The 26,079-nt window shown below is 34.7% G+C and overlaps 2 protein-coding genes across 6 annotated transcripts in view; both read left to right on the forward strand.

Annotated features, from left to right (window-relative positions):
• The first annotated feature begins 8,585 nt into the window (after nucleotides 1–8,585).
• Nucleotides 8,586–10,942, forward strand: LOC138134053 (protein lin-52 homolog). Of its 3 annotated transcripts, XM_069052119.1 has the most exons (9): nucleotides 8,636–8,652; nucleotides 8,705–8,802; nucleotides 8,985–9,095; nucleotides 9,149–9,238; nucleotides 9,639–9,891; nucleotides 9,952–10,031; nucleotides 10,227–10,316; nucleotides 10,369–10,470; nucleotides 10,520–10,942. In XM_069052119.1, the coding sequence occupies exons 6-9, from the start codon at nucleotides 9,998–10,000 to the stop codon at nucleotides 10,660–10,662; spliced, it is 369 nt and encodes a 122-aa protein (XP_068908220.1). In that variant the 5' UTR covers nucleotides 8,636–8,652; nucleotides 8,705–8,802; nucleotides 8,985–9,095; nucleotides 9,149–9,238; nucleotides 9,639–9,891; nucleotides 9,952–9,997; the 3' UTR covers nucleotides 10,663–10,942. The 3 variants fall into 3 exon arrangements, with proteins under 3 accessions (XP_068908221.1, XP_068908220.1, XP_068908222.1); XM_069052120.1 differs by having other exon boundaries at nucleotides 8,586–8,802; nucleotides 9,146–9,238; XM_069052121.1 differs by lacking the exons at nucleotides 8,636–8,652; nucleotides 8,705–8,802; nucleotides 8,985–9,095; nucleotides 9,149–9,238 and having other exon boundaries at nucleotides 9,380–9,891.
• A 1,959-nt stretch (nucleotides 10,943–12,901) lies between these two features.
• Nucleotides 12,902–26,079, forward strand: part of LOC138134051 (echinoderm microtubule-associated protein-like 2) — a 31,987-nt gene continuing 18,809 nt past the window's right edge. Inside the window, exon 1 of one of the 3 annotated variants that reach the window (XM_069052117.1) lies at nucleotides 12,902–13,084. Coding sequence is in view for 1 of the 3 variants with exons in the window: in XM_069052113.1 (XP_068908214.1) it covers nucleotides 16,779–16,804 (26 nt within the window). In the remaining 2 variants the exon portion in view is untranslated. Of the gene's footprint in view, nucleotides 13,085–16,763; nucleotides 16,805–24,970; nucleotides 25,091–26,079 lie in introns of those variants that run through there. The other 2 variants (XM_069052113.1, XM_069052118.1) reach the window with 2 other exon arrangements.

Here is a 26,079-nt window from a genome sequence, read left to right on the forward strand (position 1 = left end):
TGTTGTCCGTATTCTTGACCGCGTCAAAGGACTTCTCCCAAACGTTTGACGAAAACATTCGTTGGTTTGATGCACGGCTACACGATTTGTTCGAACTTCAAAGCAGTTTTCAATTTCTGGGTGACTGTTCTGGTGGTACTAGGCTACTAGGTGTAGCGCAAAGTGATTCATTTGTATTTCACAGGTGTGTATTGTATTGTAATGGCCCGAATAGGTTCGATAAATAATTTTTGTTTTTAAATAATTTCAACGAAACGTCCAAAGAACCGTTCACTGGGGCCAAAATCGGTTGTAAATTTTATGTCTGGATGCCTTTGTCGGCACCGTAACTCTTAAAAGCGAAATTTGCAGCTACGGTTGTACCGCAATCTCTTTTTAAAAATTAGATACTTTGCGACTTGATAACGATGCATACCTAAATGTCACGTTTTTTTGACGGTTCTAAAAAATTATTTTTTAAATGTACAGATGATAATAATTAGATACCACCCTGCGATGCAGTCTAATCCCCAACCCTTCACTACCTGCATCCAAGATTAGGATATTTTGGGTACCGGGAGGAACTCGTCTCCACCGGGCACACATCGTGTCAATCGCGTCTGTGAAGACAGTTTCCATTCTGGCCATCAGTACCTGCAGACCTTTAATCATCGCTATCACTTCAATCAGTGCGAATTTCTCCTCGTCGCTGTAATTGTACCGCGTCGCTCTTTCGTATTCTTCGGCTTCTGGCGGGCATTCTTTATTTTGGTGGTGATCAGTCGGGTGTAATAGCTTCCAGGAGTAGAGCTCAGTGACCACGCTTGTCCATTCAGATAGCAATTGTAAGCCTCTAAGCGCCAACTCCGCGGTTTCTTTATTTTCAACATCGCTACCGCTTTCTTTATATGTGGTGGTGACTTCGTTGCTGTATCGCGCCAATTCGCTTATGTATTTAACGTGATCGTCGCGGATTTGTGGTAAGTGCACCATCAAATCAGCTTGAGGAGATGGAGTGTTACTACTAGACAAAGGCCATTTACTTGGATCAAAATGTTTACTTCTTTTAATATAGTTGAATGGAGCAATTTGCATGTCTCCAAATAAAGGAACAACTTCCAAATTCTATAAAATAGAATGTTGGTTACCATTTCACCGATTCAAAAATACCTCTACATGACTTGGATTTTGTTTTTTAACGAGTTTAGCAAGATTAAAAATAATTCCTAGATTAAAGCGTCGTTTTCATGGTGGCTTTACAAGCGTGGCTCGCTCGTCTTGGAAACCGATCGGCCAATGCGAGCACAGCTTTTAAAAAACGCCACGGCGTGGCTATGACTTTGCTAGAATAGGAAATATTTCTATTTTTCAAAGCCATGCTCAGGTTTTGGAAGCTTGCGCATGCGCTCGAACTCGCAACTACGAATCAAATCAGCTGAATTGACAGTTCAACGCTGGCTCGCACAATTGCGCATGCAACCAATGAACGATCAGGATCTGACAAAGACAGACTATGATCCTGATCGTTCATTGGTCCTGATCGAGGGTCTCTCTCATTTTCTAACAAATTTTTTACAAAATTTAGCATCGTGTCAAACAAGCTTTAGAAGTGTTTATAAATTCTATCATATGATATTGTTTTCAATTTTCTAACATCATTTGTTTTGAAGATACAAGGCTAACTTGATTTTTTTTAAATAGCATGTGTAGTCAATTTTAATATTTTTGAAAGAGTATTTTTTTGTGAATTCAGTGATATGACACATGCTCACATCGCCACCATTTTCAAAATCTCTAGACTCTAGACAAACCGGACAAACGTTTGTACCACACTTTTTGGATCAAACATTCGCTACACCGTTCGTAGCATCGTGTAGCGCCGGCATTACTTTTGTTTATTACCAAAAGTGTAAAAAAACCATGAATCCCAATGAACCAACAAATTCTAGGGCCCATAAATAAAGTTTTATTTTTTTTTCACTTTCTCCTTTATTGCCCCGGCACATTTTTAGACCCCCTTTGCAATCCCTTTTTTATTGCTGTCTTCTTCATTTCAAACAAATTTATGGGTTATTGTTGGGTACTTTCAGACCAAATCAGTCGAATACGAACTTCGAACTGCGAAGACACAGTGAAGAGTAAAAAAGTAATTTGTCTTTGCGTCAGTACATATTTTTTTGTTTACAAAAGTTCGACAATGTCGTTAATGAATGACTCGTCAATAGAGACATTGATTGAAGAAATAGAGAAGAGACCAGCTTTATATAAAAAAAAGCTTAAAACAATATTCAGACATGAGCTTAAAACCCAGATGTTACGACCGTCCTTTTAAAAGGACATCGTCAGATTACTCAGATTAATTCTCTAGTTAGAGTTTATCGAATCAAATACAAATGGAAATGGCAGCATCAACATTATCTTTACAATAGCCATCTTTGTTGGCATACGAGAAATAATTTGACAATATTTATGTTTGAAAAAGTTTTGTGCTTTTTTGTGTGTGCGTACAACATACAGCGCAGCACGGATGAGTGGAGGCTAGTATTACATATATGCCATTCACGATGTTTTGGCATAAGGGGAGGCTATGGAAAAAGTGCATTTAAGTTGGCAGTAAAGCTGTCTGTTGAATTAGGTTATTTTTTTCTAAGTTTGAGGTTATAAACTGCGTCATTGTCTAGTGCATTGTTGTCAGTTTTACTAGTTTGCAATATAAAATACTCACACATTTTTAATCCAATTTAACAAAACAGGAAACTGACTTGAACAGACTACAGAATAGTAGGGACCGGGACCGAAAGTTAAAGTGGCTCCTGCACCACTTAGATAACCCACCTATACAGTGTCTTAACCAACCAGTTAGTAACTTGTCAATGAATTTTTTATTTTAACCAAAACGTTCCTAGAACTAGATTGTATAAAATCTTGTACCTACTTATTAAGCCTTACTTTATTCGAATCTTTCTGCAAAATATTTACACACCCATCGTCCGTGACAAAAAAAAGAACAAAACTATTCAACTTCCATAATTTCATTAGAAAATTCTGAATCATCATTACCTGCATCAAATTCCGAGTCAGATTCTCCTAATGAAATTATTAAAGGAAGAACGTTTTCAAATGAAAGATTTCTCATTAATTTTGCCCAATCTTCCGAAATAAGTTCTTCACAATATCTACAAAAATGTTGGCAAATTTCAGGAGTACATTTTAAAATAGACTCAAGCCATAAATTCACAACTCTATCGCGAAGTTATAATAGGGCTTACAAAACCCCTGTGCCATTTCAAATTGGGTCGTTGTTTCTTCCTTCACTATCCGTGCTACATATTTATCTTGTACTCACCTACGATTGAATTTATACATAAAAAGAACTTGACTTCACTGTAACTTACTAAAAATATGTTCTGCAGTCTAATACAAACACCATCAATACGTTTTAATGTCGCTTAATTATGATTGCGGTAAATTCGGCAACATGTTACGTTCATTTTGATAGGTCCGCATGTCAGACACTTTAGTGACAGCAGAGATGACAGAAATCAAACATGTATCCAACGTTAAAAAATGAAATCATAGCCTCCCCTTATGCCAAAACATCGTGAATGGCATATTGTTTTGGCATAAGGGGAGGCTATGATTTCATTTTTTAACGTTGGATACATGTTTGATTTCTGTCATCTCTGCTGTCACTAAAGTGTCTGACATGCGGACCTATCAAAATGAACGTAACATGTTGCCGAATTTACCGCAATCATAATTAAGCGACATTAAAACGTATTGATGGTGTTTGTATTAGACTGCAGAACATATTTTCAGTAAGTTACAGTGAAGTCAAGTTCTTTTTATGTATAAATTCAATCGTAGGTGAGTACAAGATAAATATGTAGCACGGATAGTGAAGGAAGAAACAACGACCCAATTGAAATGGCACAGGGGTTTTGTAAGCCCTATTATAACTTCGCGATAGAGTTGTGAATTTATGGCTTGAGTCTATTTTAAAATGTACTCCTGAAATTTGCCAACATTTTTGTAGATATTGTGAAGAACTTATTTCGGAAGATTGGGCAAAATTAATGAGAAATCTTTCATTTGAAAACGTTCTTCCTTTAATAATTTCATTAGGAGAATCTGACTCGGAATTTGATTGGGATTTTGATGCAGGTAATGATGATTCAGAATTTTCTGATGAAATTATGGAAGTTGAATAGTTTTGTTCTTTTTTGTCATGGACGATGGGTGTATAAATATTTTGCAGAAAGATTCGAATAAAGTAAGGCTTAATAAGTAGGTACAAGATTTTATACAATCTAGTTCTAGGAACGTTTTGGTTAAAATGAAAAATTCATTGAGAAATTACTAATTGGTTGGTTAAGACACTGTATAGATGGGTTATCTAAGTGGTGCACAAATTAACAGGAGCCACTTTGTCTTTCGGTCCCGGTCCCTACTATTCTGTAGTCTGTTACTCTGTTCAAGTCAGTTTCCTGCGTGGAGGGAGAAAAGACTGGAGATGGCATTTCCTATGCTTCCCATGTTAAAAATCCGAACCCTCTAAAAGCACCTGCAACAACCTTTTATGACCCAGTCCACAATGCGTTAGATAAAGAAGCACAATGCGTCTGGAAGGAACGCGAAGGAAGCGATTGGCCTAGCGTCTATATTCAGAAACCTTTTATGACTCTGTAGTTTTCGCGGGCCGGTACACTTATTTGAATTAGTGCCATCTCCAGTCTTTTCTCCCTCCACGGTTTCCTGTTTTGTTAAAATGGATTAAAAATGTGTGAGTATTGTTCTATTGTAAACTAGTAAAACTGACAACAATGCACTAGACAATGACGCAGTTTATAACCTCAAACTTAGAAAAACATAACCTAATTCAACAGACAGCTTTACTGCCAACTTAAATGCACTTTTTCCATGGCCTCCCCTTATGCCAAAACATCGTGAATGGTATATATCTATAAATGTACATATATGTCAATGTTATTTTACTTGAAATGCCGCCGAATACAATAATACATGTGGCAGTACAACAGGATGTTCAATTTTGATCTCATACCAAATAGTAGGTACCTGGCAGGTTTTGTATAAAGTTAGGTGTACTTTATAAAGGACAGTAGTAATATACACCACTGTCTATTTTTGTGTAATTTTCTTGAAAAGAAACAATCGACATGATTCTGGAATTTACTAACAATTACTCTCAACAAAAAAATCATGGAAACGACATAAAATGTCAAAAAGTAAAATGTTTTTTGGAGTTCTACTGCTTAGCGACTACGTCCACACAGATGTACAGTTCTTCAAGAATTCTTCAGACCCTAATCACAATATAATACTTTAGTAGCTGACCCCATTTCGCCATATCGCTTCACGTTCTTTATGACACACTTGCATTGATGCGATAATTATAATCTTGATTAGATCGGCAAATTGGCAAAAGTTAGACCAATTTTTGACTTGCTAAATCAAAAATTACTTTTGGCGCCATTGAGATTGAGAGAAAGTGCAGTAGTGCAGTAGTGCAGTTGTGACGAGGTTATGGTACTTGATTACGGACACCATAGCTGCAAGCAATATACAAGGTGTTTTAAGAATGCCGCATTATATTTACATCCCATAATTCAATGATGAAATAGAAGCAAAAAACTCTAGTAGTAATTTACTATTTACCCTCCGCTCATGGAGTTACTAACAGAAATTTCCTTCGATTATAATGTAGAAATATATATTCCAGCGCAAATTTTTGCATTTTGATTATTGGTTTATTTGTAATATCATTTTTTGAAATTTTGTACAAAAATTTTGAATTTACTGCAACAGTGCAACCAAGCTCGAGTCATTTTTAGAACTTGGGAAAAGCCAGAAAGTGACAATGTTCGTCACTAATTAATTGCGTCGAAATTAAAAAGAGATGTGCCCTAAAACGTTTAACATTTTATAAACACATGTATGTGTGGAGTACTTTAGTTGGTCCGGAATGAATGAGACGGTTCGATGCGTGATTTGAGTTTAATATAACAACAATAACAAATAACGATGAATAACAAACAAGTAACAAATGAATAACAAATAACAAAACGAAGTTAGCGAAACGTAGTCGAAGCGGTTGCTGTGCTGGTTGGTCGACGAGAGAGCGAGTTTAGGGGCGCGACGTCTTTTATACCCTTCGAAAGCGTCTCGACGGGTGTTCCCTCATAGCGCCGACGCGCGACGTTTCCCTTCTTGGTTGTTAGGTGTCGTGGCTCGTCGGTAAGGTCGGTTTCTTGTTCTTTTGGTAGGTGCGCGGATAGAGGTCGCCACATATGTATTAAAAAATATATACAGGTGTCAAAAAAAAAAGACGAATCCATAGCTCTCTTATTTATCGGAGGATTTTAATTATCTATACACGAAATTAAATGGTTGTTAATAGGCTACAAAACGGCTTAATAAATTCACGTATAGCTCCAAGGGCTTCAAGACTAAACTGTTAAAATATTTTTTTTCAAATGGGATTACGTACTTTTTTTTAGTAATTCTGATAGAGATTTTAATTCTGAAAACAAAAATGTATTATTATTATTTCGAAATAAATGTATTAAATTCTCATGAAAACTACCTCTAATCGTATATATGTGTTATCACAAAGTACAAGATCATTCACTACCAATATCCGATCCTGCATAATATAGAATTTAGAAGTTTAGGAAATCGTAAAAATGATCTTAAATCCACTAAGGCAACACTGCAAGGTAATGATGTATTGGGTGATTCAAAATGATTGTGGCCAAGTATGGTAACTATGTACGAAAATTTATGTGGCAACTGTGTGGGTAGGGTAGAGTTGACATTTCCTTGACAGTTCATAGTTGCGCAATTTTGTAAGTTGTCAAATCAATGTGTAATGGAATTGAAAAAATCAAATTCACGGTTATGAAATGTCATACAAATGTCAACTCTACCCCATTCACACAGTTGCCACATAAATTTTCGTACATAGTTGCCATACTTGGCCACAATCATTTTGAATCACCCAATATGAGTATATCTTTGTTTATATCGTACAGTTGGCTTCAAAAAAAAAACGGGAAATGAAATTTGACCTGATGACCGTACTATCATTTTTGCAATAATTGATTTTTTTGTCTGAAAATTTTTTTCCATGTACAGTCGATGGATAAATAAAACTGGGACAAAAATGACAATTACATAAGTCAAAATTTGCAAATTTGCATCGTTTAATTACGGCTTTATCACAAATAGGTTAACTTTGGTGTGACATATTGTATAGACACTGACAAATATATTGACAATTCAATGGTTTGATTTACACAGATTAAATTTTAAGTGTCCCAGTTTTATTCGTCCACTGACCGTACATTTAAACATCCTCGATCAGGTAGTGAGTTGTGAGTGCGCCATTTTCGGGACAGCCTGTATTCGCGATTTCGACTACTGCGAGGGCGCTGCTGTTCTGACAATCAGCTGATCGAAAATCCTCCTTTTGATATTTTCCATTTGTTTACGTGTTAATTTTTGTGTCCAAAACTCTTTTATTTGTTAATTGTGTGCAGTGTGTTTTTCAGTAAGGTAAGTGTATTCCTTAAAGTAACATTTTTTAATGTAAGCATCAAAGATTATGATGTAATTTCGTAAAACAGGCGTAAAATAAATAGAGGCGTCAAGATAGGTTATGGTGCATTAAATATTTTGTTTTCAAAACATTGAAAGTCTTTTAAAAAGTGGAAAACATACTATATGCTGATATTTCAGTTACAGGAAGGCTTTTCTTCGGTTAGCTACAATTTTTAAATACTTGGAGGCTTCTGCTGACAGTCGATGTGTGGTACAGTGTGATGGGATGCAGTACAGGTAATTTTAGACTTTTTTCGTTAAATTTCAATTAAATTTTACTTACAGCAACAAGTTTTCAATAAAAATACATCAATAAACTAAATGTCTTTTTATTTAATACAATTACCTTCTCACTTATTATGTCAAGTGCACTACAGTCTACTTTGCCTGTAATTTTTGATGCAAACTTTCTCTGTGTCTGTGTCGTGTGTCCTTTGGATAACTTTTGAGAAGGAACAGCAAATTCCTTCAATCGCAATTTTTGGAAAATGCTGCGTGGAATTGAAAAAAGTAGAATAAACTACAAACTTTTAACCTCAAATTACGCTTTATAAAATCTTCACGTAAAAAATGTTTTCCGCATACTCGCATATGCCGTCTTGCAGGTTTTCTCAATAACAAAACCTTGTCCCAAGCTTTTCTTCTGTCTATACTTTCCTTGCCGCCAAAAAGGTTTATGATTTGCACTTTACAACTATTTTAGCGTGGAAAGTAATGAAAGCTGGTCTCTCTGTCTTTCGCTCTGCGTGTGTGACAACCATGGACACAACACTTGGTTTTATCTACTTTCTTTTTGCCCATTGTAACATCACTTTTTGTCACTAACCCCCGTACCTGTGACCCCTACACCGTTCATCATGTTATTTTTGCCATTAGCTACGTATTAAGCGATAATTTTCGGTGATTCGACTTTCCACCGCCAGAGGTCATGTTGCTTATCCGAAATGGCGAATAGTTCATTTTACTACCGTCCTTTTAAAAGGACATCAGTTTTAGAAAAAAATACCCAGAAAATTCAAAATGTTACTTTTGACACATGTCTATAGCCTGATTGTGAAAAAGAAAACACGTAAATCATTTCAAATTAAAGACAAAAATGTTTCAGCAACATCTGGGTTTTAAAGAAAAATCTATGGGAAGAAGTTTGTGAAACCGTTGTTCCTCGATGGAGCGAACTGGATAGCTAGGAAAAAAGAAAACAAGGCAAGTACCTATTTTAATATCTTTCTATACAGGGTCATTATAAATGATTGTCCCATCCGTAGGTGGCTGTGCGCTGTGCTTTAGGTGCGCCGCTACGCCCACTAGTTGTGACAAATATTTATAATGACCCCGTATTATTAAATAATTAAATATTTACACTTTATCATATTGAAATGGAACAGAACCGTGCGGAGAAGTAAAATAAGACGAGAAATATTGCCGCACATCAGTCATATTATTGGTTAGACCACTGCGCATCCGGTTCTCACAGCTCAAGCTACAATGGAGATGCTGTATGTATTCACTACTCGAAAATAAACTCGTCATTTTCACAAAATTTTAGCAGAATTTAGCAGAATCAAGACGTAAACACCTGCCTTATGGAGTCGGACAAAACTAACTAAAAACTACACCTCGGCCGCAGAGCGGAAAAACTGTATGTATTCTAAAATAGTGTGTATAAGTGGATATTAAGGTCTTTAAAACACGCGCGATTTTTCGAGCACGACGGCGCAGCCGGAGTGTTCGAAATAGAGCAAGTGTTTTAAAGACCAGTTATCCACGAATACTTGATGATATATTTTTTTAATGTTAAATGAGTTAACATTTACTTCACGTTTCTCCGGTCCTCTCGGGTTTGGTGATGTTTCCATGGAAAACGTGCGATGTTGCCATGGAAAAGGGCGTTTTTTAAAGTTCGATTTAAACACGGTCAGCCATGTGAAAGGAAAATTATATTTCGAAAAAATGATCCATAAAAATTTTCTCGTTCTTGACGAGAACTGTCGCTGGTTAAAATTAATGTACTTATTTCTGAGCCACGTTGTATAATGTAGATAGATTTCGGGGGCGAAACGGTCGGGGGTGAAACGATACGAGGGCGAAACATCCCGGGGCGAAACGTCACATAACCAAAGATTGTTGACGTTTGACATTGATGTGACATTTGTAAACATTAAACAACGCTACCAATCTACCGACACGAAACACCCTTAATCTGAGTCTGCCTCTGCCGCAATCTTTATCCGCCTGAAGTGCAGCTACCTCGTATAGCGTATACAATGGTCTTATTGACCCAAAAACGTTGAGGTAAATGAATTAATAAATTGTTTATTTTTGGTTTTTATCAATTTTTTATTAATTTTAAAGATATTTGATTACGTTTTACGTTTCTTAATGTTGGTGGTATTGCAAGATGGCGTCCGAGAAACCCGGGAGCATTGAACAAGGTAATTCATTTTTACTAAAATATTATTAAAGAATCGCTATATCTTCGTGGAAACAATCATTCACTGATTGTTTAAGACGCACGCGAAAAACGTACCAAAGCATTTTCAACTCTTGGCTCGAAATACGTTCACATTTTAAACGGGGTAGCTTATGTCAATCTGTCAAAAATATAATCGATTTGTTGCAATTCCTAGAGCAAGACCAAGCTTTAAGCGATCTAGAGAGAAGTTTATTGAGTATGGAAAATCTGGATAGAGCCTCTCCAGAAATATGGCCAGAGAAATGTAAGTAGATTATCTGTGTACACTGTAAAAGTGTAACCATTGATAAATCCAGATCCAGGTATCACAAATTTCATCAATAGTTTCACACCATCTAGTGCAGTGAAGTTGCCTTACTCAAGAGAACTGAATCAAGAGGATCAAAATTACTTACACCGTGAGTACCTTGTGTTTAGATGATGAGTAATTCAGTGTATGTTTGATAGAACTAGCAGCATTGCCAACAGCTGGATTGATCTCGAAGGTTAAAGAATTACATGATATTGCATATCAGTTGGGTGTTGAAGAATCAAAAGAAATAACAAGAGGAACATATTTGAATTTATTCAAACAAAAAAGGCAAAAGTGATACATTTTGTGGACATCAAGTGATGTTTGTTAATGGTGGAGGTGCTAAGTAGTTGAAGCTAATTTTATTTTAAATATTGTGAGCAACATGAAAAATTACATTTACAGTGAGTGAAACGTTTTTTACACTTTATGGAAATTTTACGACACTAGCAATAAGTTGACTTTATGAGGTTGCAATTAATTACATTGTGTAAGGTATTTTGTGTAAATCATGAAGCTAAGTACAAATTCTTTATTAATATAATTGTAAGTTGAATAAAGATTTGTGATGTTTTCTATTTGATAGATCTTATTTGATTTCCTAACTTTCTGAGGGCTGGTTTCACCAATGTGAGTTAAATTTAACTACAGATTAAATTATACGAAAACATTGTTACAACAATAGGTAACTAAGGTAACGAAGCATTTTAATCTACAGTTAACTTTAACTCGCGTTGGTGAAACCGGTCCTACGTCTTGGTGCAAATTTAGTAACTTCAAGTTATACTATGGTCAATTGAAACGCAACCCAAAATACTCGCCTGCTATCTTCAGACAATACTTTTACTTGAAATACTCATATTTGAATTACGATCACAAATCGTTCTGTAAACATAAAAATTTATTTCAGTATTTGTAAATATAGTCTGAGTCAAAAAAAGTAAACAGAACGCACAGTTATTAGGACTTCCGTTATTTTCCTTTTTTAAGGAAATAATGTAAGTACAGTTCTTTTCACGGTAAATCGCATATTTAATGATCAAATAAATTTTGTAAAGGATATTATTATTATCGTAAATGTTGGGGTTCGTTTCGTAACCATTCACAAGAAATAATCGTATTCGTTAATGCTGACTTTTTTTTAAACTTGTTCAATTCCGCAGGAGTGAATAATTGATGTTGATTAATAATAAATGGTCACAATTAATTTTCGAAAATGTATCTGTCGCAATCTAAGACTTCAATTAACCTTTAGCCTTACGATCCGCTACCAATTTACGATGTTCTTAATTATAATTTTCAATTTTAGTTGAATGAACTTTAACATTGCATCCGTTTTTAATTCATTTCATCCGGTCCAAACAATTTGATTACAGGAAACTGAACGCTGATTGGTTTTGGACTTAACGTAAAACCCGGATTACTGCAATTTTATAAATCTAGGTAAGTATATAAAAAATACGAATTCAAATAAATAATAAAATTAAGCAATAGGGTTTCTACTAAATATTAAACTAAAGCGTTAAGTAAGTAATACTCTAAGTACCCCACGCCATTAATTACCTTGCCTTCTTTGTGTTATAATTTTTTAATTAGGTAGGTACCTACCTATTTCTTGGTATAAATTGATCGTTATTCGGATAAGAAAGTATGTAGTAGATTATTATTAAGCAAAATGTGTTTGTTTTTCCGCTTTTCACTACATTTAAACCACTTACACTTATTTCAACACCTCAAAAGGCGATTAATTTTCCTAACTTCAGAACCGTGAAAATAAATTAAACTCCGGTGTGATGCATGCGATATTCACTCAAATTAAGACATCTCTGCATATTAAATAAAGTATAATGTTATTAAAGATAAAAAAAAATTAATAACGTTGAAACCGTGTCACGCGATACTCTGAAACTATTTCTTTCTGTTGTCAATTTTCACAAAAGAAAGTTACCGTATCGTGGAGACATGAAAAAATTTCGTAACACTAATTACTCAAACAATGTCAATAAAATGTTGCATTTAATTATTACAACACAGTTTATTTGTTATAACTGCAATCGGCTCATTGCTCAAACAAGACATCCATTTAAATAGGACTTGTTAAATTTCTTTAATTTGAATAAATATGAAATTAATTCCTACGCTCGATCCCAATTATTTTACAACGCTGTGCACCACCTCTTAGCTCCCCATTTTTGGGTATCTGACAGGCCATCAATGACATCACCTGGACTTTGCGAAAGTAAAAAAGATGAAAACCACAAATTTGGAATGGCAAGACGAAGCGGTCCAGTTGATTTTTTCTTCACTGGGAAAAATCTGGTCGAACAGAAAAATTTTCAAAAATGTTGTTTTTGTCTCGACTGCTGTTCGATTCATCAGTACCGTTGTACATTACACACTTGCATTAAGTCAAAAATATGCGAATACTTCGCATTCTTATCTACAGCTCTTCGTGTGCGTTGGACAGAGACAGAGGGTCAGGTAAGTGTGTTGTGGTGGGAGACACATTCACCTGACTTTAGACCGCTCTGTGAGAACTTTAGCAAACAAGTTTAGTTTTGTGAAGTGAATCCTGTGTGGAGTTTATTGTGAAAATTGCCGGTTTACATTATCTACAGTGTTGCAAAAAAATCTAAAAATACAACAAATAGTTTCTGACGTTTGATATTTTAATCTTTTGTGTTGCGTTATCGTTGATAAAAATCTTATCTGGGAGACAGGTAATTTCTACACGTTTTTTCTTTTGTATTCGCAAATTTTGATTATGTATTTGTCGTAACACCATTAATTGAAATTGTCTCATCAAATCTTGTTATTAGATTTTCGGACAATTGGCAATGAAAAAAGTATAAAACAGGAGTTGCTTATTGGTTAAATAATTGGTTCTTAAATGAAATATGTAATCGCTCCGAACTTGACAGTCTTTTGTGTGCTGGCATTGAAAAAACTCCATTTCTTCTTCAGATTTCTTCCTCACATTTCGCTTGTGCCTTTTTTATTTCTAAAAAAAATATTTGTTTGGATTTTGTCTCTTTAATGCGACGTATTTACTCTTGAACGATTATGCTGGCCACGTGTGCTTTTTATGGCACCGGTCCAGGATTCCTCATTACTCATTGATAACAAATTTACATTCACCACTGTCGATGCTTCCTGAATCGACCACCTTACTATCACCTCTTGAATGTAGGTATTTTTGCACAAGAAAGTGTTGTATAAAAAGTTGTTTAAAAATTCTATCCAACAGTGACTTGTCCTTTTTAATTATAGAACCACCTCTCCACTGTGATTTTTTTTCGTTCATTTCCTAAAGCGCCACCGCTTTGGCGTTACATAATTCCATTACAATAAATTAATTAGCTTGTAATTTATACTGCTAATAGCGTCTCCAAATATGGACCTGTATGGCTATTGTTCGATTCTCGTTAGATTCCACCGCGATTGCTTTAATTGCGCTCCTACACAATCGAAAAAACGCAACAAAACTCGCCGATTTCTTCTTGTTTGTTTCCATTAAATACTGTTATTCATGTTTGCCGCCATTGTGTTAAAACTCCGTAAAATTCTTACAAATGTACGACCACCGCTTACATAATGAATCGAGGAAAAAATATTCCACTTCCGCGACTATTCGAATATCGAGACGATCAAATGTTTCATTTCGCACGACTACATTTGTGGGTTGGATACATTACGTCTTACGAGCATCTGGTGTGAAGGAAAAAAGCTTCGGTTAACCGGAGTGGTGCGAAAAAGTCTCTATCAATTACGAGGAACTGTTTTGTTCCGTGGCAAGATCGCAAACTATGAAGATTTCGCACAGATTCGGATTTGAATAATTCCGGTAATATTTTCGCTTTCTAGCTGCAGTTTTGCATGCGTGGTTCCCAAATTATAGTCTTGTTTCAGACTGATAAGTGCAGCCGAGTAAGTGTTCGGGACTTGGTACTTTCCAATAAAAATCATTAACTTTCCAGTGAAAAAACAGATGCTTTGGACAATTTTGCGTAATTAAGAACCCGGAACTGTGAGTCTCAGAAATGCACATAGATAATAACAACAATGCGGAGGGTCCTTGAAAGCTTTGATAAACTCGTATTCTTGTTGGATTGTTTTTAAGTTTAACCTTGCTGTTTTACAATGTTGTTCTAGACAACATTTTTCAGAAATTATCTGAATCAATTAATAATGGACCCACAATAAGAAACCAGTCTATTTTTAAGTCTTTTAGTTTTTACTCTATTTTTTTTAATTGAAAAATTATTAAAAGCAATTTTATTTCTATTTGAAAGTCAACTTAACAATAACTGTCTGCTTTTTATGATCTTCACACAGTGTAAATTTAAATTTGACTCAATTTAGGTTAATCCTTGTTCTTTCAAAATTACATAAATGTCTTCTAAAAATTTGCCAATCATTGCCATTACCCAACTAGATATTTAGTTTACTCGTTAATTTTGTGTGTATTTAATTTTCCCATAAAACAAAAAAGGAAACTTGAAATATCTAACAGCTAATAAATTTATGTAATTTAAGATGATGTCACTTATGCTACTGACTTAAAAACTTAACTCGTATTTCGAGCAGATGTTTATTGGGAAAAAAATAAATACATCGAAAAGTGCATGTGAGATATTATAAAGTTGGTAGCATTTTCAATGTATTTCATTGAGAAAGGTACCGTGAGATCATTTAAATTTATAATTAAAGTAGCCAATGACTTTTTAATTGGCAACACTGATAACAAGTTCAATCGTTTTAACTGAAAAGAAATTAAACACTAGAAAGTAATACAGTTTTATTGACAATCATACAAAATGTTCAAAGTGTTCTCACCCGGCTTGCATACAACTGTTAACTCGCCGTTTCATATTTTGTGTTGGATTTTGAAGTGTCACTTTGACAATTCAAATCAAGTTGTCAACAGTGTTGCCAATCTAAGTTAAAAGTTAATTATAAATTTAAATGATCTCGCGGTAGAATCCCTCAGTTAAAAAACAAACTATACTAGACACCTTTCACGTTGTTTTGGCATAATGGGAGGCCATGATTAATTTTTTTTAACGTTGGACACACTGTTTGATTTCCGCCACTAAAGTGCCTGACATGCGAACCTATCAAAATGAACATAACATGTCGCTGATGTCTGAGTATTCTTCTATTGCAAACTAGTAAAACTGACAACAATGCCCTAGACATTGACGCTATTTATAACCGCAAACTTATAAAAACATAACCTAATTCAACAGACAGCTTTACTACCAAATTTCCATGGCCTCCCATTATGCCAAAACAACGTGAATGCATTTTACGTTATGTACAATGTTTTATAAAGATTTAAAAAATCCTTTGTAGCAGACCTAGGATTAAAGATAACTAATTCCAGCAATAAATATAAAAAATAAAATTCCTGGATTATCTAGTTCAATGGATACATCGTGATTTCAGACTGGCGTCACGTGGCGATTTTCATACAATAGTAAACTATTTAGTGATAAGAAGTGATCGGATACTGAATCCATCAAGAGCCATTGTCTGCACCGAAAAACAACTTTCTTTTCATTAGCACAGTGTTTGCATTCAGTTTCACAAAAACAAATTTAATTTATATCGAATTGTTCGGTAGAAACTGCACTGATGTTAAATTATGCCTACATGCCTATTATTATTCTATTCTACATGAAATTATAGTCATAGCATGTGACCTCCATACATACCGAGTTGATTGAACACCGATAGACCGTCCGCGAAAAAATTGATAATCAGATCATGGACAGACCCATTACCCTCGAACCCATTTTCCGGTCCTGAATCATCTCTGATTGTCGAAAGCGACCGGTCGAAGAATGTCCAACAAAGTCGTGACCCCCGTGCCAATCGAAAATATCTTCTCAGTTGAATAGTTTTATGTCCTTCGCAGTAGATATCATGCTTCGGGAAAAGAAAAGGTGGAGTCGTTTAGAAAGGATCGACACATGAAATTGTCATTTTGCCAACGGGTGGCCATCATCGTAAGCGCTCGCTGCTCGCCTTTCTTTGTGGGGAAATCGGACAATGGTGGTGCCGAAATGTGGAGGACCATACGGCATCCGAGTGTTGCTGCCACATCCGCAAGAGCGATTCTAGTGATGGTATGCATACTGATCCACCTGTATTGACCGTAAAGCCAATGAACTGTGTGATTGCTGGGTACCATCTGACAATCGCAGTTGAGCACCGTTCGCAATGCGTAGATCCGGAATTAAGTACGTTTTATGGATTGGGAGAATAGCCGACAAGGCAGGCTCACGCAGCTGTCGATAATATCGACGAAAATATCTTAGTATCGACTGATCGCGAAAACAAGCACAAAGAGCGTACTGTTTGGACAGCTTTACGTTTTTTGTCGAAGAGTCGAGAGGAGATCGTGAGAAGATGGTTAATCGAGATGAAATACACAGGTACAGTACATTTCGCTAAATACCTAAGCGACTCTAAATTTGAAATCAAGAGTGGTATGTACTTTGGTAGTACTTTGAGGAAATATATTAAATTCGGTGCAAACTAATAAAAAATAAGAAACGCGACTTCTGCCAGGTATTTCTTTTTTACGGTAGAAACAAATACAAGTAGTTAACTGTCTGGAAGAAGACGGTGGTATTTCAAGGAATTTTTGAAAGAGACAATTATAAAAAAATAACTTTATGATTGGAACTGAAAATATTGATGGAGAAGAAATTTCTTAAATCGGATATGAATTAATGAATAATAAGTTGAAAGATTTTTGAAATAGTGACTCCATTAAAAATCGATAATATTTATAATAATATAATTATGTAATATAACTTATGATTATCTAAGTAGAAAATAGGAAATGATTTATGTAGGTCATGATATTGGAGCACACACATGTTTCACTATTTTTATTTACAAATAACGCTATAATTTAAAGTGGAAGATTTTTTGTTGAAATGCCTAATTTAATTTTAATTAAATGGAGTCTATAGTTGACTCAAGAGTCAAAAAACCACTTGTCATTTGCAACAGCATTTTTTCACTTATAATTACACGAGAGCTTTTTTTTTGTCGAAGTAAACTGGACATTTCAATGAGAATTTTGTTGCCTGGCTATTTAAGGAAAAAAACTGCCTCTGAAAAAATTACGAGTCCGTAGGACGAGTAATTTTTTCTGGCAGTTTTTTGAGTTATAAATGAATTATAAATGTCAAGTTTACTTGGACCCAAAAAAAAGCTTGAGTGTAATTCGGTAAGACAATTTAATGAATACGGAAAGGTACGATGATGCAGACCTACTAGAATCAGACACTTTCAAAAGTTAGGTTCCGTTTTGTCGCTGGAAAAGTTAGGGCAAACTTTTTTCGCTGTCATAGTGACAAAAACACGGCTGTTTATAGGATTTTTAGTGTATGAATTAAATTGTCAATATAAAAATAAAGGCACAAAGGGACCATTAAATAATAGTTTGGATTGAATACTTTCCATATAAGTACAATTTTAAGTAATTTCAAATGACTAATGGCCTAATGCCATAAAAGTGCTGTTGCAAAGACAAAGTGGTTTTTTGCAACTTGAGTCAGCTATAGTTTGCAATGGTCTGGTAGCTGACTTTTGGAATTATTTTATCAATATGACTTATAAATATGCTGTAAAATATCAATAAAGAACATTTATTTACACAATTTATTTTAATTTTAATTATATTTTATCACTGGACAACACCACAAAAAATATGTCTTTACTATAATTACTATCTGAAGACTCCCTAGTGTAAACTTGACAAAGTTAAGTATAATCTGTTTCAAAATTAAAAATCCACCAACAGTGCATTCTACCTAGAAAATACAACCGACAACGTCGCCAACTTTTGTTTTTAGTGTGTCTGCAAGTGTCAGAACCAGAAGAAAGTGGGGTTATGAAAGAAAACTGTTGGACAGTCGTTTTGGTCGTAGTTCATCGTGTTTCTTATTCTCATTTTATTATTTCACTCAAAAAGTATGATATGGTAGCTAAAACCTTTTTGTACATAATAATTATTTTGTGTTTCGTAAATAAACTCAACAGTTCAATGTCAAATTTTGGCGGGAGGTTGAGCCAACCCAAAAAAATTAAACTCTTTCTAGGGATTTCTTTTTTTCTGCCAACATAATTCAACAGGTGGTGGATTTTTGATTTTGAAACAGATTATAGTGCCAGTTGTGTTTTGGGGACAAATCTGTGAGTGTCAAATATTAACGACGTCAAATGAGATCGTGTGAATATGAAATCGGAATTTGTTTTACATAAATCACAACAATACCTAATTAAAGCACATAAACATAATTGCAGTAACTCTCAAAGATATAAAAATTGGTTAATGTCCATGCGGATAGTTGCCAATCATATACTCGTAAAATAGAAAGGACTAGAAGGTAACTGCCAATCATAATTTTTATCAAGTGGACGGATAGTAAGTAACATACTCGAATTTAATGTTAGTTTCTGACAGTAGCAACTTCTTTCTACTAAGTTCGATCTATTTTTCAAAATGGTACTACAACATATTGGTGTACAGATGTCCCAGAACTCGCTCCCTAAAGAAAAAAGGAGAAATCTCCAAAAAAGGACAAAAATAAATAATCCCAAAGAAAAATGTTTCTAGCTTGATCGGTATTTCAGAAACGAACATTTCAATTCGACCAATCAAATCGTTTTAAGACTATGAATCTTTTGAGAAACGTCAGTGTCAAAATTTCATCCCTTCAAATCGCTTTAGTACCACCGTCAGAAATTTCGGCTGATACACACTTTCTAAGCTTAATATTCTTTAAATGTCAGAGATTTGACAAATTATACCCAAAATTATATAAAGTGTCTGTAAAAAAACATATATTAAGAGTGCTGTGGAATTGTGAGGCTCTATAATTTTATTGTGTCGAACTATGTCGAGCTGTTGAAGCCATCAAATCAGATGTCAACAGTCAAATGTCAAATTATTAAATCTTAGCCTCAGTTGTGAGTTCGACGTCTTTTAGTTGTTTTGCTTGTGATTTTCTTCAGTTTTTTATATTCTTTTCATTCTACAGCAGCCATTATTAGTTCTATTTGGTGCCACTATATGCTACGAGCGGCAAAAATCAAATATATTCGAATTCCACAGGACTGATATACGTTCTTTTATAGACACTTTGTATTTCCTAAAAATCAACGGATTTATTATAATTTTCTACAAAATTTGCTGGATCAAAATATAATGGAATTAGAAAATAACGGTTTCTGGTTGACCCTGTATTTTCAATTACATATTTACATATTTTATACCGTGGGTCCAAAAAACTAGAAGAGGTGTAACAAACCGTACGTTGTGTGGCACCTACTGTTTTTTTTTTGACAATTAACCGACTCCATATCAACGAGGTTAACCTCCTTTTTTCCTTAGTGGTAAAGCAGAGGCGATCGAAGCTTACGTTGTTGACCAGAAATCCACATTTTTAGAAATTTCCTGTCTAATCGTTAGTAATGCCAACTTAACTAAAGACTTGTCGCTTTCTCAATGTACTTCATAATCGTTTCTATTATCATTATCAAGTCGTCTTCAGGTATACAAACTTGTGCACTTTTTGTTATTTTTGTTTTTTGCAATGAGTTCTGCACTTATTAGTCAGATTCTGTTTCTTCGCGAGCCTTTTCGGAGATCAGATTCCGAGTCAAGGTTTCCAAATTGCTCTGAAAACCTTGTCGAGAGCCATATTCAGTCCAAATCTCGTAAAGATCTTTCAGGATACGGTACCAACACAACGGAAATTTTCCTAATTGTTCTCGGCCCATTGAGACTTAATAATTATGGCGTATTTGTAATTCATAAAGCCGCCTTCATTGTTTCACGAAATAATGGGAAAGCTGCTGATATGGCATCCATTTCCTTCCACTTCATGGTCATCTTCCCATAAAGCAAACAAAAGGACGTCACATCCGCTCACAAGCACTCTTCATCGGATTTTCTCTCTGTCGTTTTTTACAAATCGAGTGAAAATCAATTATTTGGAGAGTCATCGGTATGAAAACACGGCATTGCCATTACCTATACAATACTAGTACCAGTTCGCTCGGAACTTTCCAGTTTCATGTCGCTTTCAGACATGTCGTGGGAAACAATTTTTCTTGTTTACTTTTAATAACTCGCCGCATTATTGAACCATCAAGAGACAACGGTTGATCGGATAATAAGCCTTGAACGGCGACGATTCTGTTTTCTTTTGGATTTTTACAGAGGATCGCAGACTGAAATACAAGAGCGTGCGGTTTTGCCCGTTCAAACCAGAAGACAATGGCCTGCTATTTGTCGATCTGGATGAGTCATGCAACTTTGCAATACCTTTTACGTCTGCAAAAGGACACCATATTTGCCATCGAATGCTTGACCCAAATATTAATAATTTTATTAATTGTCGCTGCTCTAATTGGCCTTGACTCGACTTTCCGCACGAAACAACCCTCCGTGGCGGTTTTTAACGTTCGCCGGAAACGAAGGGCAGGTGTTCCACAGAAATGGCGGCTGCACCGGAAGCGCCTTATCGATTGTTCCCGACTGCACCGATAATCGGGATCGGCGTAATAATTTATTCCGTTACGTAAATAAGATAATGTTATTAATTGGTGTTCACTTTTATTTTCTTTGAATGAAACCAGACAACCGTTAAGCTGTTTTTGCCGCTGTTTGTTTAACATGTAATTGATGTTTAAAGCGAATTTCCTTCGTGCTCAAAGTTCAGGAGCGCACCGCAAAACTTGCACCTCGATTTCATTTTTTTGCTAACTCTTAATAAATAGCTTTATTTATGCTCCCAGAACAACTCCCACTTCCTTTTAAATGGTTCATTTATCTTGAAACAAAATGTGGTACACGTTTTCCTTTATGTTTTTTAAGCAAACCGAAATTGTGAGTTACGCCCACCAGACATAATTAATGAACAGTACCTACGCTACTTTTGTCAGGATTTATAGTAGCGAGCTGATCCTAATTCGATAAGAGATCATCTCGGATCTGTGGCACAAAGCTCAGGAGCGGCCGCCAAGTTGTCCTTATTTAGGCTCCACAGACCCACATACTGATCGCACGATTAGAAAGAAAATTTTAAAAATCCGTGCCGACTTGCTCAATCCTAATTTCACACTGTTTACCTTAATTATCTCGATCATTTCAAAGCAGTTTCTTCACTTTTAAGCTTATTAAGACCATAACAATAAATTGTTAGTTGGAGTGACAGTGAACATTCTAAAACTTACATTAGCATTAGATTACTACTTTAATTAATCTAATTCTCTCAAGTTTTTTTTACATGTGAAAAAACATTCCTCTGCAAGAATTAATGGTACTAATCTGTTAAATTAGTTGTAATCACGATTTCCAAACTTTGTGAGCTTGTTAAAAGATACAAGTATCAAGAGGAAATGTTTAATTGTTGCGATTTTTTCAACACGATAACCGGTGCCGCATCTAAGAGGAAACCGAGAATGTGAGAAATACGGAAGCAGTTAATTATTCCACAGTTGTTTAAGGGGAAATCGTAAAACATAAACATTTTGGCGAGTTTTCACAAATATCTATGTGAAATTTTTTTTTCTAGCAAAAAGTACAAATGTAAAATAAATTCAAAAAATTCCTGGACTGTCAAAATTAAATTTTAAATAAAATGTTTGTTTTGACCCACGTCAAAATTTAGTTAGAAAATATTATATTTAGGTTATGTTTGCATTTTTAATCATTTAACTACACATATAAAAATGTTTTGAATCATTCATTGCTTTGAACACTTGAAGCGAAATATAGCAACTAAAAAAACTGGAGAAATTTAATATTAGTTCATAAAAACACAAAGAAAAACAGAAGGTGACAGACGACAAACTGAAAACAGGTAACAAATTGAACAATAACCAAAATCATTCAAAATAAACTAAATAAACTAATCTGTTTCATATTCAGAATCAATTCAGAAAATTGAAAATCGTTTTCCATATCTGAAGATGTAATAATGGGGGAAACATCTCTAATATCAGAGTTACCCATCGTGGTTAACCAATAAGCTTTAATTAGGATTTCTCCATATAGTTGGGTTCAAATGGTCTAAGGCCTCTCACCACAAATCAGAAACGGTTTTTGTTGAAGGCGTGGCTTTATAATATGGGTGATTCAAAATGATTGTGGATAAATATGGCAACTATGTACGAAAATTTATGTGGTAACTGTGGAGGTAGGATAGAGTTGACATTTCTTTGACAGTTCATAGTCGCGCAATTTTCGAAATTGTCAAATCAATGTGTAATGGTATAAAAAACATCAAATGCACGCTTATGAAATTTAATAGTAATACTTCTTTCATTTATAACTATAACTTTCATTAACGATAATTAATTAATAATTAAGGATAATTAAATTTGTAACGCAAATACACCCTCGCGACCGGGAGTAGTTCCGTGACGCTCCACTAGTACGCTCTCGAGGGCGCCACTCCATCTTCCCGGTGCGGCTCTCGCTCTTAGCCAGGATCTCGCCCATTGGTCAAGTTTCCGCGCGCTCTTTTGCATGCCCTCAGGCCATCGGACGAGGGTATAAAAGAAATTGCATCCCCTTGAAACATCAGTTGCGCTTGCTTCGGTGACACAACTCTCTCTCCTCCAGCAGCACCCTCTGTGGTCACTGGTCTTTTTCTAAAGCAAGCCGACAAGTGGACACTGCGTTTACCCTGACATCCCGAACCCTCTTCTTCGAAGGCATCACCAGGTCCCCCTGACGACACCTCCGTGGAAGCTCGACCCGTGTTTTCGAAATCACTTTGTACGTTTACAATAAATAAATACGTTCGAAACCACCCTACAAATTGTATTTTTTGGTATCTAGCATTTTGTGACTACTGAATATTGAGTTGCATACATTCGGCGTAGATCTCGGAAAGTTACCTTGTACAGTGTGGAATAAAATGATTTACATCTAGTTACCTTTGCATTACCCTTGTAAAAATACTAAATGCCGCTCTACAAAAAAAAAAGAAAGCCTAACCTCAAAATATTCCAAAATTCCAAATGTGATTTATTGCGAAGGGATGATATGAATGCAAAGTAGAGATTGAAATTAAAAAGGAGCTAACAAAAGCAAGTCACAGCTAGTGTTGAAAGTGGCCACCAACGTTTGTTAATTCAATTTAGTAAATTGTAACAATTGTCAATTCGATTGATGACATTTATTGACAGAACTAATAGTTCGGCACTTCAAAAAAAAAAGTAGAACGGTACAGGAAAATTTACATGTGCAAAAATTCCAAAGGTAACTACATGTAAATCATTTTATTCCACACTGTACCTCGTATATCAAGAGCCCTGTGGAATTGTGAGGATCTGTAATTTTATTGTGTCCAATTATCTCGAGCCGTTGAAGCTGTCAAATCAGATGTCAACCGTCAAATCAATAAATCTTGGCGTCAGTTGTGAGTTTAACGTCCTAATTGTTGTGCTTGTGATTTTCTTCAGTTTTTCTATATTTTAATTACTTTTGATTTCATCTTACAACAGTCTTTATTAATTAAATTAATTAAAACATTAGTGGACTTACATATCCTCTGTTTTTCTATTTGGTACTATTGCGGACACGGAATCTTGGACGATTTGTCATTCGATTGACATAAAAATGTAAAACTGGCTTTAGGTGCAACTAACCTCTCTTTCGATTTTTGTGATTTTTATCATACTGACATGCCAAAAATAAACTTTCAAATGTCAAATAGTTTCAAACGTCAATCATAATGACAATAAACCGTGGCTACATTGACATTTTTTGAACTGACATAAATTTGACGTCCAAAATTCCGTGGCCGCAACTGTATCACTATGTGCTACAGAGCGGCAACAATAAAATATATGTATTAGAATTCCACAGGACTCTTGATATACCTACGTTCTTTTATAGACACTTTGCATCAGTGACTATTTCTTCCTCATTTCTTGTTTTTTGTTACACCACCTGTTATTATTTGCGTTCTGATCATTAAACATTAAACCCGTTTATTTATTGAGAGAGCTGCTTAATTTTTCACACTTTTACATTTCTCTTGATAGATGAATATTGATGAATTTCAAACTTATATAACAGATTTTTTTGATGTTTGTGCAGTTTTCTCTAGAGATCAAACAGCATTACAATACAGTCTTGATCTTCAAGTCTTAAACTCTTGACTTCACAACACAGAAAGTTTGTTTCAAAAATATTTAAAGTTTTCTCTACTTAATACCTAATAATAATCAGCGTATTCGGTTTTTCACTACTGAGCATATATCATGCGTTTATTTAAATGTATCCTCAAAGTTGGCGTTGAAGAGTAGATTGTGAACGCACTATACAAATTACAGATCACGGGTCTGTTGTTTAAATCTTACGTTTTAACACTTTGAGGATAAATTTACATGAACGCACGATATTTTATCAGCTGTTTTTCATTTGTTTAAGAAAGTCATTCTTCAAGTATAGATTCGAAGATTGATAAATTAATACACTTGACAAAATTTTATGATAACAAGTTTTTTAAAAAGGGTTTTACTATTTTGGAATTCTGATTGTCAAGATATTTTATCTACATATTCCTATCAAAATCTGATAGTACATGCTGACTGAATGACTGAGTGGCTCAGTTATAAAAAATATAATTGTTGAAAAGTTTTGTGTATTCATTGCTGCTAGTACACTTATTTGAGGATAACTGGTAAGGAATTGAATATTCTCGTATTGTTTTCACACAAGAGTAATTTCCACTCAATAGTGTAGACAGTTTTGCGGTTTAACCGTAATAAATATGTATAGCAGTTACGAAACACTTTAATGCTATTTTTGTACCTCACACAATAGTTTTATTATTCGGAAAATTAATACCAAAATTATTTTATTCTGTTATTCGAGACGATAAAATTGTATTTTATCTTCGAAAACGTTTTTTAGCGTCGAGACGCTAATTAAGCTCGAGAAAATAATTAAATTTTATCGTCGAGTATAATATTCTATTTTTTTCTATAGTATTTGTATTTTATTATTAAATAGCTATTTATATAACCAGTTAGGAAATGCGTTATTTTGTGTAACGAGTGGAATATTTGCGGGACGAGCGCAGCGAGATCCCGCAAAATCACACGAGTTACACAAAATTGCATTTTCTAAAGTGTTACATACAAGATTTTTTCTAATTTTAACAAAAAAAAGTTTCTTCAAACGTTAAACGAAGTAATGAATTTCATTAATAATAAATTATTATTGTGTTAAAATATCAAGTAGGTAAGTAGGCACGGTTATTTTGCTTAAAAACAAAAAATATGACAGTGTCAAATTGATGATACAATAAATTTTTCCTAACCAGTTAGGAAAGATTTTACTTTTCGTAACCAGTTACGAAAAGTGTGACGTTTCCCAACGTCAATTAATTTTGAAAAGTGTCACTTTATATGTCAAAATTAGAAAAACTTTATTTTTTTGAATCATAATCGTGTCAGGTTTTAAAATCTCGTTAGGACAATTAAGGGCATAGAATCCTGGGCAGTCTGCTATTGTCATTTCAAAAAGTGTCAATGTAAATGCACCTTTACTGTCATTATGACTGATATTTTTAAAAAAACTGTCAAATTAACTTAAGCTTGATTATGAGTAGCTAAGGTATGGTTTAGAAATTTTGACAACTGAATGACACAGCTGCCCAGTTTTCCG

This window comes from Tenebrio molitor, chromosome 6, assembly GCF_963966145.1.
Source record: "Tenebrio molitor chromosome 6, icTenMoli1.1, whole genome shotgun sequence".
NCBI classification, from domain to species: Eukaryota; Metazoa; Arthropoda; class Insecta; order Coleoptera; family Tenebrionidae; genus Tenebrio; species Tenebrio molitor.

What these genes read in the sequence shown, in the direction of transcription:
- LOC138134053 (XM_069052120.1), top strand. Translation starts at nt 9,998, where the DNA reads ATGGCGTCCGAGAAACCCGGGAGCATTGAACAAG. An exon ending in ACCCGGGAGCATTGAACAAG is followed by an intron (nt 10,032 to 10,226) that starts GTAATTCATTTT and finishes TGCAATTCCTAG; the next exon opens with AGCAAGACCAAGCTTTAAGC. An exon ending in AGAAATATGGCCAGAGAAAT is followed by an intron (nt 10,317 to 10,368) that starts GTAAGTAGATTA and finishes TGATAAATCCAG; the next exon opens with ATCCAGGTATCACAAATTTC.